Source organism: Bos mutus, chromosome 20 (assembly GCF_027580195.1).
Source record: "Bos mutus isolate GX-2022 chromosome 20, NWIPB_WYAK_1.1, whole genome shotgun sequence".
Taxonomy (NCBI): Eukaryota; Metazoa; Chordata; class Mammalia; order Artiodactyla; family Bovidae; genus Bos; species Bos mutus.
The window spans coordinates 36979314-36992335 of NC_091636.1; the positions used below are offsets into that span (position 1 = coordinate 36979314).

General features: G+C 40.0%; 1 protein-coding gene across 1 annotated transcript in view; it reads left to right on the forward strand.

The window, feature by feature from the left end:
• CPLANE1 (ciliogenesis and planar polarity effector complex subunit 1) overlaps window positions 1–13022 on the forward strand; it is a 107142-nt gene that overhangs the window by 89808 nt on the left and 4312 nt on the right. The window contains 4 exon segments of the mRNA XM_070357630.1: window positions 2199–2364; window positions 4220–4278; window positions 4928–5089; window positions 6117–6244. Coding sequence (XP_070213731.1) covers window positions 2199–2364; window positions 4220–4278; window positions 4928–5089; window positions 6117–6244 — 515 coding nt within the window.

The window sequence follows — 13022 nt, forward strand, 5'->3', positions numbered from 1 at the left end:
TAGTTCATAGTACTTTACCCTAGACATGAACCTTTAGAATACATTTTAAATAGCTTTTCTTGGAACATTATGTTAAAATGTTTTTCCTTGTTGCCTTTCCTGGGCCATGAACTGGTTTTTGATAGAATAAAGGCTGCCTCTTCTACTGATGCTTCCTTGGGATACATACACCTTTTGGCTTATTGATTCATTGGGGGTTGGTTGGATAGGGTACTCTCTGCCTGGAGCATCTCAAGAGTCCAGACTCCCAGAAGAAAAGCAGGTGTCTAGTGTGAAACCACACTGTCTCTGTCCATAACCCGTCTTCACGTTAGGATGGTGTCTTCTTCCCACGCTGCGTGTTTGAGTCGGCCCTGAATCGCTGTCTCACACCACCTTGTTTCTTGGGCCACTGTTAGTGCTGTTTGTGTAGAAGCCAGGATGGGATTAGATGTACAAAAGCTGTATCGAGAAAATTCCTGAGAGGAAGAAGATCAGAAGTGAGGCATCAGACCACAGTGCAAGTCTGGCCCCTCCCTGTGGAGGAGAGAAGGCTGAGTCAGTTAAGTCCAGAGTACAGTGTGGTTCTAGGAAAGCTTCAGCTGGGTCAGTGGTGAGACATCAAGCCAGAGTCAACTTCAGAGGAGTCCTGTCTCTTATAGGTCAGGGCCAGCCACAGCATCCCTGCCATGCTCCTCATTAGCTCGGGTTGGACCCTGGGAAGTACAGCCTGAGCAGGAACCTGAGGCCAGCTCCGGGTCCAGGAGGGCTGCAGTTTAGAGGTCATCTCTGTGTAGTAAGTTTTGGGAGTGATTGAGATGGTCCAGGAATAGATCGATGAAGAAATCCAGAACCTTTAGAAACATTCATATTGGTGGTGAGCAGAGAAGGATGCCCAGTATAAGAGGCTGTGTTGTGTTTTGAGAGTGAGAAAAAGACCCAGGTAAGAGAGAGTTTAAAGCAGAAAGGAGAAGCCAGTTGTACCAGATACTATAGAGAAGTCCAGTAGGAGGAAGACTGAAGAGGCTCTTGGTGACCTGAGATTTTTGTCAGTGGATTTCAGGAGACAGGTTGGAGCAAATTGACTAGACATCAAAGCATATGACTGGAGTGGGTAGCCATTCCCTTCTCCAGGGGATCTTCCCAACCCAGAGATCCAACCCAGGTCTCCCACATTGCAGGCGGATTCTTTACCATCTGAGCCACCAGGAAAACCCAAAAGAATACTGGAGTGGGATGTCATGCCCTCCTCCAGGGGATCTTCCCAACCCAAGGACTGAACCCAGGTTTCCTGCATTGCAGACAGATTCTTTACTGTCTGAGCCACCAGGGAAGCCCATATGTATGCATGTATTCCCTCTCTCTGGAGCCTCTCTCCCACCCCTGCCCCCCCACCAACCCCGATTCCACCCCTCTGGGTCATCCCAGGGCACTGAGCTGAGCTCCCTGTGCTATACAGCAGTCTCCCACCAGCTGTCCGACATACTCATGGTGGTGTGTATCCATCAGTGCTGCTTTCGCAATTCATCTTAATCTCTCCTTCCCCAGCTGTGTCCACAGGTCCATTCCCCACATTGGTACCTCTGTTCCTGACCTGCAAATATGTTCATCAGCACCATTTTTCTAGACTTCACATATATTCATTAATATACAATATTTGTTTCTCACTTTCTGACTTACTCTGTATGACAAGGCTCTGGATCCATTCACATCACTACAACTGACTCAATTCCTTTATATCTGACTGAGTAATATCCCATGGTGGAGAAGGCAATGGCACCCCACTCCAGTACTCTTGCCTGAAAAATCCCATGGATGGAGGAGCCTAGTAGGCTGCAGTCTATGGGGTCGCTAAGAGTCGGACACAACTGAGCGACTTCACTTTCACTTTTCACTTTCATGCATTGGAGAAGGAAATGGCAACCCACTCCAGTGTTCTTGCCTGGAGAATCCCAGGGACGGGGGAGCCTGGTGGGCTGCCGTCTAAGGGGTCGCACAGTCGGACACGACTGAAGCGACTTAGCAGCAGTAGCAGCAGCAGCAATATCCCATTGTATGTATGTACCACATCTTCTTTATCCATTCATCTATCAGTGGACATTCAAGTTGCTTCCATGTCCTGGCAGTTGTAAATAGTGCTGCAGTGAACACTGGGGTACGTGTACTATCTCCATAACAAATTTAAAATCAAGTGATGCACTGCTGGTTAAATTTCTCAGGATGCAGCATCCCTCTGGTAGACGTCCACAAAGAACTGAGAAGGAGAGAAGAGAGATTCAAGTCTGGATGAAAAGAAAACGAAAAGAAAGAATGGCAGAGTACTTAAGTCAGCTGGCAGAGAAGAGAGGGCAAGAACACGATCCTTTCTGCCCCAGGAATAACCCAGTAAGTCTGCAGTATCAAGGGTAATGGAATTATCACAGAATATGCATAACTTTTTCCTGGCAGGTATTCAAGAGAAGGATGAACATAATTCAGAATCATTTATTATTTGATAGAAAAGTCAGCATTTTACTTAAGTCAGGGAAAATTAAGAAATTACCTTAACAAAATGTAGCAAGGGACTATAAACCATGTTTGATTAAACTGTCTTAAATATTTTTTCTCCATGAGGCTAATCATGGCTCTAACATTTTAACCATTGAATGAAGAGATCAAGGGATTGGGCGATCAACTGAAGTCACTCCCTTAATTTTCAATGAAAGTCAGTTGCAGTCGAACAACTTGATTATGTATGTAGTAAAGGCGTTTTAAAAATCAGTTTTCTCTCTGTAAGTTGTCTACAAGAAAACCTTTTTAAAGTATGGTCCAGTCGTGTGCCAACAGAGCAGTGGCACTTCTGTGTGTGTAAAGCTTTCCTTTAAACTGTCAACGTTTGTTTACCGAGTCCTGACTATGGATATCACCACGGCTAGGTCAGAAGTGTTCTGCTTCAGAAGATGAAATAAGGCAGTATTACTTGGATGATTATATAACTATGAAAGTCACATTTACATTACATTTGGATTATAGTGTATCTTTTACTTTGTAATCTGAAATAAATATGATACTTTATTTTTTTCACCATCATTAGGGAAACACATTTTATAAAATAAGTGAATCTTCCAAGAAAGATTATCACATTTAAGCACCAAATGTGCAGAAGTAGGTGAACTATTACTTAATGTCATTTATTTACCTGTGTCTGGAGAAGGCATGCTAACATTAGACGACATTTTGTTGATAGCTCTGGAGACATGATAATGACCTTCAGAGCTTGAAGACCAGAATCTTACAGTGCGTGTGTATATGTGTATTCTTCCACCCCATGGAGGGTGAGTTCCCATATCACCCTCCCATCAGCCAAACAGATACCCCAGATGGTTAGAATTATATCCAAATTTAGAATAAATTAACTCTGAGGGTGTTGGGACTGTTTTGTTCTTAGACTTTGTGACATCTCCTTCAGTATTGCAGGTAAATTTTTAGTTTCTATTTGGGTAAAGATATGGAACTAGTGAGGGATTAATGTAATTTAAAATTTACATTTTTATTAGAAATCAATAAAACATTGTGTTTATTATTGACTACTATATAGGACCTTGAGAAAGTGAATTCACTTCTCTGTGTATGTTTTTATATACACAGTCATCCCTGTGAAAGGACTTACCCTCATTAGTAATTCAACAGTAACTCAGTATTTCGGAATAAGACATATTTATAGCTGATGTTGGCCAGTTTATCTTGTGTCGCATGCATTTTGAAGACTTTACAAGTCACAATAAACCTACTGTAGTAGGTTTCTGGCAAACATTTTAAAACATTAAAATGATGGTTTTGAATGCCTCACTCATTTCTGCTTTTATCAACCAAGCTCTTGGTGAGATTAATCACAAGACAGAGTACCAAGTATAGGTGTCTCCATCCTGAAATGTGTCTGTTTTCCATTTTAAGTTGCAGCTGATAAGGATCTCTCCTTTTGAGAAAATATATGAATTTAGCTGCTAAAATAGACTTTGTACTCTATTTATTAAATTGGATTTTATTTTAATTACATGATGCTTTAACATTTTCATGTTTTGGGCTGGAGTAGGCAAGATTCATCAAATATGACAATGTTTTATACTGTTCCTAAATAGCAAAGTTATATTTTAGCTTCCTATTAAAATTTATTAGTAGAATTTTCATGTTTTCCGTGGATTGTAATGGTTTAATTATTTGAACTGAACGGTAATGAACTAACTGGTTATTTCTCGTGCAGTTTTACATGACTTCAAGGGAAATCAGGCTGAGACAAAAGATGAAGCATGAGAAAGACAGGTGGGTTCGGTGGTCGCAGCCTGGTCACTCTCCCACTCACTTGAGACCGTAGGTAGCGCCTTGGGCATGCCGGTTTCCATAGCAGTCCCTTTTTGCTGATAAATAGAAAAGTGTGGGGGATAACTGCAGGGAAAGTAATTAGATCCCACTATCCTTTTTAGGGATTTGCTTTCAAATGTTTATTCCATTCAATTTTTGTAACTTATTTCTGAAATCCCTGTCCCTCTCCCAATCCAAATACGTGTGTGCGTTTTTTAAGCACCCCACTGCTGCCTCTGCTAAGTCGCTTCAGTCGTGTCCGACTCTGTGCGACCCCATAGACAGCAGCCCGCCAGGCTCCCCCATCCCTGGGATTCTCCAGGCAAGAACACCGGAGTGGGTTGCCATATCCTTCCCCAATGCATGAAAGTGAAAGGTGAAAGTGAAGTTGCTCAGTCGTGTCTGACTCTTAGCGACCCCATGGATTGCAGCCTACCAGGTGCCTTTAATAATACCTCCTAATGGTTTTCAGAAAGCTGACATTTGAATTTGCATTGAACTGCATTGAAGAAAATCAGTACTAGGTGGTCTTCAAACACCGTGTTCCCTCTAGAAATATGAAGTGAAAGGGACTCTCTTACTAAATGTTATTTAATTTTTTATTTTAAAGATTGCTACTCTCAGACCACTATAGTCGTCGAATCTCACAAGCATACACTCTGATGAATGAACTGTTATCTGAATCAGTACAACTTCCAGCAGCTGCTCAGAAACCATTGCCTAACAGAAAAGCTCACATTCCCAGAAGGCAACTCTCTCCTTCTCCAAGAGGGTAAGACGAGGTTTGGCGTGTCATTTGGCAAGATAACGCCAGGCGTGATAGTGTGGAGCACCGTTGTGACTCGGGTTCAGTGTGTTTGCTCTGAAATGTGGTGATAAAGTGAAGGGGAACAGTGCCATCGTTAGTTTTCATCAGTTTATAGAATCACCAAGGAAAAGGACAAAAATGGCATTAAATATCTAATTAAGACATAGCAAAGCACTTCTGAGTGCCTAATACAGTCTTTATATCCATTCAATCCTGTTTTCTTCCTTTCTGTAGTTTTTGTGACATTCCTTCTGTAATTTGCCTCCTAGCTGCTCTCCCTGTTTCTCCAGTTGGTTCCACCCTTGTAGGAAAACGATGGTCCTCATCAGCTTACTGCTTCTTCTGCTGTCCCCTCCGAGTTATTGCCGATTCAGTTGTAGATACTGTCATGTTTCTTAATTTAATGACCTGCACTCAGTTTGGATATGAGTTCAGTAGGCAAGGATTAATTAAACATGGATGCTAAAGAAAAGCACCCAAGAGTAAAGTTTCTCATATGGCACACAAACACAAAATTTGTTAGTGACACATAAGGAGGAAATGAATTAGCAGTTTAATGTTGTTAAAAATTACCACCTTTGACAAAATAACTGATTAGGTTTGTAAACATGATCTCGTAACTTAAGAACCTAGAGGAAATGCTACCCAACGCAAACCTAGATGTAATCATATTACTTGTGTGTAATTTGAGGTGTAATCAAAATAGTAGAGATTCTCTTTGAATATTTCTTAGAATAATGCACACTATTTAATACATAAATAACTGGCAAATGTATACAGCCTTTGAAATGATTAGAGAGATAATAAAAACCAATTTCTTTGGGGAAAAAATGAGTAAACTTTGAAGTATAAGTTACTATATACTAAATGACCACTGAGGTGCAGAATAAGCCAAGTCAAATGAGTGTATTAATCTGAGCTGAAATTTGGATTTTTGAAATATATCACTGATAGAAGAGTCTAGAATATAATTATGTGATTTCTACTTCAGAGAGAATCGACATGGTCACAATTTCCCAATATACAGACCTGGAAAAGTCAGACATACATCCACCAAACCAAGTTATACCCAAAAGGGGAGACCTTTTGGGCAATCTCAAGGCTCACCTTGGCCACGTGGTAAGATTGAGAGCTTTCTTTTATCTTGTGTAATTTGGACCTATTCTTTCTTGGTTCCAGAGTTGTGTTTTCATTAGTGAAAAGTTTTAAATCTCAGTTAAAAGCAGTTCCCATTTCAACAGAATGCAAGAGACTGATGAAGATTTAGCTGTACTGGAATTTTGTTCTATTACTTTGAAATGAGAAGACCCTAGGAATCTTCATAAACTAATGGCCTTTAATTCTGTGTGATATGACTTATTTGGGAATCAGTTTCTTTGATGTGTCTGGTTAAAGATGTAGGTATTTTTACAATCAACTTCTAATAGATTACAGGATGGATATATCAAAGAGGAGGAATAGAAGAGGCTCAGATGGAAATAATGTTTTTACCATTTTTGAATATTCTTTTCCATATTTAAACATATAGTATCTGTTATTTACTTATTGGTGGGCTTCCCTGGTAGCTCAGCTGGTAAAGAATCTGCCTGCAATGCAGGAGACCTGGGTTCGATCCCTGGGTTGGTAAGATCCCCTGGAGAAGGGAAAGACTACCCACTCCAGTGTCCTGGCCTGGACTAGCCATCCTTTAATTAATTTTGCCATATTTGGGTTTTTGTTACTAAAGTAAAACATATTTATTTGTTTAAAAATGTATAATTATAGCTAACATGTAGTATAAATATAGACAGCTAAGACTGTATAATAATAACTAGTGAGCCAGGTTCTGTTTAATTATTAGAATTACAACTCTGTTAGAAAGGTAGTACTGTGTTCCCATTTTAAGCATCAGAAAGCTAAGGCAGAGAAAGTTGAAATAACTCCCCAAGATCAGATATCTAGGAAGTGGTAGAGTCTGTATTCAAACCCAGTCAGGGCCACATCTAAAACGTGACCTTTAGTATGCTGCCTCAGTTGAGAAAATTGGAGTTTCCATAAATCACAGTCCTTTAGATAAAATTTTATAATTTTGTTAACTCTTGATTTTGGTTGACAGATTACAATAAGAAAACTGTTCTTTTTAAAACTAGAATTTCAAAATAGTAACCTTTAAAAACTTTTTTAAAAAATTTTATACCTTATAAATTTACAAAAATTAAATATCCAAAATTGGAGAGGATTTTAAACTTGAATCATGGTTTCTTAATATCATATGGAAAAGTCTTGGATTATGTGGAAATACGTCTTTTTTCTTGGACCTGTCCAGTGTTAGGCTTGTATTGTTACGTTGCACTTGACTGGGCTGAGACCTCGGCCCCCTATGGACCCATTACGTGCCCCCTCTTGCTGAGCTATGCTTGATGAGGTGTTCCAGCTGCCGAGGCACACAGAAGTCCTCAGTAACCCCCAGCCTGTGCAGATAAGTCCAGACCCTCTCCCCAGCCTGCAAGGTGTCTTCCCCATCAGTTTCCTTAGCCTCCTTCCTCCATAACATCCAGATAACCCACGACACTTGCAGGCTTGTTTTCCAAACACATGCTGTGTGCTCCCATTCCAGCACTCAAATTTCCCCTTATTACCGTAATGATACCCTTCCAGTGTCTTGGAAGACATCCCTAATTTCAGTTATTTAGCTGTTCTAACCTGATGTAATAATTTTAACATCTATGTTTTCATTTTTAAATTGGCTAATACTTAACTTGCACAGTGGTATGAACAGTAGAGACAAATAGTAGTAGCATTGGGGGGGACCTCCCAAAGGTGGCTCCGTGGGAAAGAACCTGCCTGCCAGTGCAGGAGGTGTGGGCTTGATCCCTGGATCGGGAAGATCCCCGAAGGAGGAAATGGCAACCCACTCCAGTATTCTTGCTGGGATGATCCCAGGGACAGAGGAGCCTGGTGGGCTGTAGTCTGTGTGGTCACAAAGAATTGGATATGACTGAGCAACTGAGCTCAGTAGCACAGTAGCACTGGTAACAAATCAGGTTTTTTTATTTGTTCTCTGAATCCTCAATCCAATGTTTCTGCCCCTTCTGAGGCACTACTGCAATGGGCCTTATGTCATAGTCATGTATAAAGTTGGTTTTGTCCCATTATAGACTAAATGTTTTGAGGGTAGCAAGACTCTCTTCATCTTGTGGTGGTGGTGGTATTCAGTTGCTAAGTCATGTCCTACTCTTTGCAAACCCATGGACTGCTACACGCCAGGCTTCCCTGTCCTTCACTATCTCCTGGAGTTTGCTCAAACTCATGTCCATTTTGTCGATGATACCATCTCACCATCTCATCCTCAGGCACCCCCTTCTCCTCCTGCCCTCGGTCTTTCCCAGCATCAGGGTGTTTTCCAGTGAGTCATCTCTTCAAATAAGGTAGCTACATTATTGGAGCTTTAGCATCAGTCTTTCCAATGAATATTCAAGGTTGATTTTCTTTAGGATTGACGGGTTTGATCTCCTTGGTGTCCAAGGGACTCTCAAGAGTCTTCACCAGCACCACAGTTCAAAAGCATCAATTCTTTGGTGCTCAGTCTTCTTTATGATCTCTTACATCCATATATGATTACTGGAAAAACCATAGCTTTGACTCTATGGACCTTTATCAGCAAAGTGATGTCTTTGCTTTTTAATATGCTGTCTAGGTTTGTCATAGTTTTCCTTACAAGGAGCAAGCATCCTTTATTTTCACGACTGCAGTCACCATCTGCAGTGATTTGGGAACCCAAGAAAATAAAATCTGTCACCGTTTCCACTTTTCATCCATCTGTCTGCGATGAAGTGATGGGACTGGATGCCATGATCTTCATTTTTTGGATATTGAGTTTAAGCCAACTTTTTCCCTCTGCTCTTTTACCCTCATCAAGAGACTCTCTAGTTTCTTTCCCTTTCTGCCACTGGTATTGTATCATCTGCGTATCTGAGGTTACTGATACTTCTCCGGGAAATCTTGATTCCAGCTTCTGCTTCATCCAACCCAGCATTTTGCATGATGTACTCTTCATAGAAGTTAAATAAGCAGGGTGACAATATACAGCCTTGATGTACTCCTTTCCCAATTTGGAACCAGTCCATTGTTCCATGTCCAGTTCTAACTGTTGCTTCTTGACCTGCATGCAGGTTTCTCAGGATGCAGGTAAGGTGGTCTGGTATTCCCATCTCTTGAAGAATTTTCCACAGTTTGCTCTGATCCATACAGTCAAAAGCTTTAGCATAATTGAATAATTAGATAAATGGGGGGAAAAACTATCTAGTTTTTTGCCTAAAAATAGCTATTTATAAGCTAATTATTGTTCATGTATATTAATGGGTAGATATTATAGTACTTACACAGTAATCATAGAACAGTATATGACTAGCTGTTATCCAAGGGCCTGTCACTTAGCTTCCCTAGATCTCTAAAGGTAAGGTAGTAGAGGCAGCTTGAGGGACTGTGAACACAATGACCTTCCTGACTGCCTCTGCCACACCCAGAACCAGCCGTTCCCCTGGCAGCATTCAGAGGCAGTGGAGAAACCCAGTCAGTGAAACAGTCAACTTGACCCCACTGAGGCAAGTTTAGTCATTGTACAGATGAGAAGTTTGGATCCATCAAGATTTAACGATTTCCTGAAGTTCTTCTGTAAAAGAAATTTTCCTGAAAATACTTGTGGGTTTGACTATATATGTTGCTGTCTTTTATAAAGCAGTATACAGTGGTTTTTTTTGGCTATTTTATTCATCCCTGTGTACAAACTGTTAAAGGTAAGCATCTTTTCTTCCCCTTGTTTTATGGTTAATTCTATCAAAAACAATATATAGAGACTATATAAGTATCTGAGAGGCATTATGGGCATAAATAATAGGGTCTAGCCTTTGAAATTAACCAGGTTCATAGCCCAGCTCCCTTGCTTACTTTGTGTCATCAGATATGTTTTTAAAAATCTACCTCATAGAGTTGTTGAGGATTATAAGTAAAATATTTTCAATAACATATACAGTAAATGGATGCTACCAATCCTGGAATTTAAGAACCCTTAATTGATCCTTCTCTTGGCATTTTGCCTAGGTATTCCACTGGGAATAGGCTTATATGCCTGGATTTTCCAGTTGCCAGAGATGTTGTTGAGGCACATGTGCCAGATGAGAAAGGGCTGTGGTTGTCCTATAGAGATACCAAGCCTCAAAGTAGACTTTCCCTTCCTTCAGCTACACTCTTGTTTTGCTTTCTTGGTTCAAATCAGCCGTCTTTTACTGTGCTCAGTTGCTTAAGTCATGTCCACCTCTTTTCAACCCCATGAGCTGTAGCCTACCAGGCTCCTCTGTCCATGAGATTCATGAGATTTTTCAGGCAAGAATACTGGAGTGGATTGCCGTGCCCTCCTTCCGAGATTCTTCCCTATCTAGGGGTTGAACCCATGTCTTCTGCATTGCAGGTGGACTTTTTACTGCTGAGCCATTGGGCCTCTACTAATCATATTTCTGTCCTCAGTGAATTTACAACCTGAAAGATGAAAAATTACACATACATACGGAAAGTTGAAGGAGTTTTCCTGTCTTTGTAGAAACTGGTACTTTTACCACACAGAGAAAAGCTGGTGCAGCCAAAATGGCGGTTAGAAAGGTTGTACAATCTCCAGTTATCATCCAAAAAGGTATGGGATAAAGGATAGAAAGTTCTGGGGCTTAATACTAAAAATTTTTAAATCATAAATCACTCTTAGAAATGTCAAATACAGATTTTAGTATGAAGAGTGTGGCTGGATGGTGGAATGGGCTTAATAAGCGTACTGCTCAACATAAAAACAAGTAGTCAGGAAGGTGCTGTGCTCACATAGCCATAGAGCACATAGACCCCTAAGTATGGCCAAAGTAGCTCTCGTCTGATCAGCTAGAGAGAAGGAAATTATAACTCATTATCTCAATTCCTGACATCTCCTCCAGCCCATCCCTCAACTGCTGTTACTTTTCATAATTTAAAACATAGTTTCACATTCATCCTCCTTTTAACTCTCAGGTTGTTAATGTCAGGTTGATAGGGCAACTCTTATCCCCATCTTAAGCTGAGCAAACTAATGCAGAGAAGTGGCCTCCTCACATACCCTTAGAACAATAGAAAGAACAGCTACAGACTGAAAGTAAGGGGATGGAAAAAGATATTCCTTGTAAATGGAAATCAAAAGAAAGGTGGAGTAGAAATACTCATATCAGACAAAATAGAACCCTAACCCTAACCCTAACATATCAGACAAACTTTAAAGAATATTACAAGAGAGAAGAACACTACATAATAATCCAAGATAAGATAAAACAATTGCAAACATAGGAGCACCTCAATATATAAGGCAAATACTAGCAGCCATAAAAGGAGAAATTGACAATAACACAACAATAGTAGGGGATTTTAACACCCCACTTTCATCAGTGGATAGATCATCCAGACAGAAAATCAATAAAGAATCACAGTTCTTAAATGACACATAGACCAGATGGACTTAACTAATATTTACAGAGCATCCCATCCAAAAGCAGCAGAATACACATTCTTCTCAAGTGCACATGGAATATTCTCCAGGATTGATGACATGCTGGGCTACAAAGCAAGCCTTCGTAAATTTAAGAAAATTGAAATTATATCAAGCATCTTTTCTGACCATAACACTATGAGATTAGAAATCAACTACAAGGAAAAAAAACTGGAAAAAACACCAATATGTGGAAGCTAAACAGTATGCTACTAAACAGCCAATGAGTCACTAAAGAAACCAAGGCATAGAGAAAAATGGCAGTGAAGGCACAGTGATCCAAACCCATGGGACACAGTTCTAAGAGGGAGGTTTCCAGCAATACAGTCCTACCTCAGGAAATAAGAAAAGCTTCAGATAACAATCAAACCTTACAACTAAAGCAACTACAGACAGAAGAACAAACAAAATCCAAAGTCAGTAGAATGAAAGAAATCATAAAGATCAGAGCAGAAATGAAAGAGATGAAGGAAACAGTTGAAAAAGATCAATGAAACTAAAAGCTGGTTCTTTGAAAAGATAAACAAAAGTGATAAACCAGACTCAAGAAAAAAAGGGAGAGGGCTAAAATCAATAAAATTTGAAATGAAAAAGAAGTTACAGTGGACACTGCAGAAATACAGAGGATCATAAGAGATTACTACAAGCAACTATATGACAATAAAATGGACAACCTAGAAGAAATGGACACATTCTTAGAAAAGTACAATCTCTGAAGACTAAATCAGGAAATAGAAAATATGAACAAACCGATCACAAGTACTGAATTGAAACTGATTTTAAAACTTCCAACAAACTCAAGTCCAGGACCAGATGGCTTCACAGGTGAGTTGTATCAAACAATTGGAGAAGAGTTAACAAAACTGTCTTTCTGAAACTATTCCAAAAGAGTGCCATGGAAAGAATACTCCCAAACTCATTCTGTGAGGCCACCATCACCCTGATACCAAAACCAGACAAAGATGGCACACAAAAAAAGAAAATGACAGGACAATATCACCAATGAACATAGATGCAAAAATACTCAACAAAATACTAGCAATACCTTAAAAGGATCATACACCATGATCAAGTGGGATTTATCCCAGGGATGCAAGGGTTTTTCATGCCTAGAGAATTTCCCTTAGCATTTGTTGTAAAACTGGTTTAATGGTGCTGAATTCTCTTAACTTCTGCTTGTATGGAAAGCTTTTGATTTCTCCCATCAAATCTGATCGAGAATCTTGCTGAGTAGAGTGTTCTTGGTTGAAAGTTCTTCCCTTTCATCACTTGAAATATATCATGCCATTCCCTTCTGGCTTGTAGAGGTTCTGTTGAGAAATCAGCTGATAATCTTGTGGGATTTCCATTGTATGTTGTCTT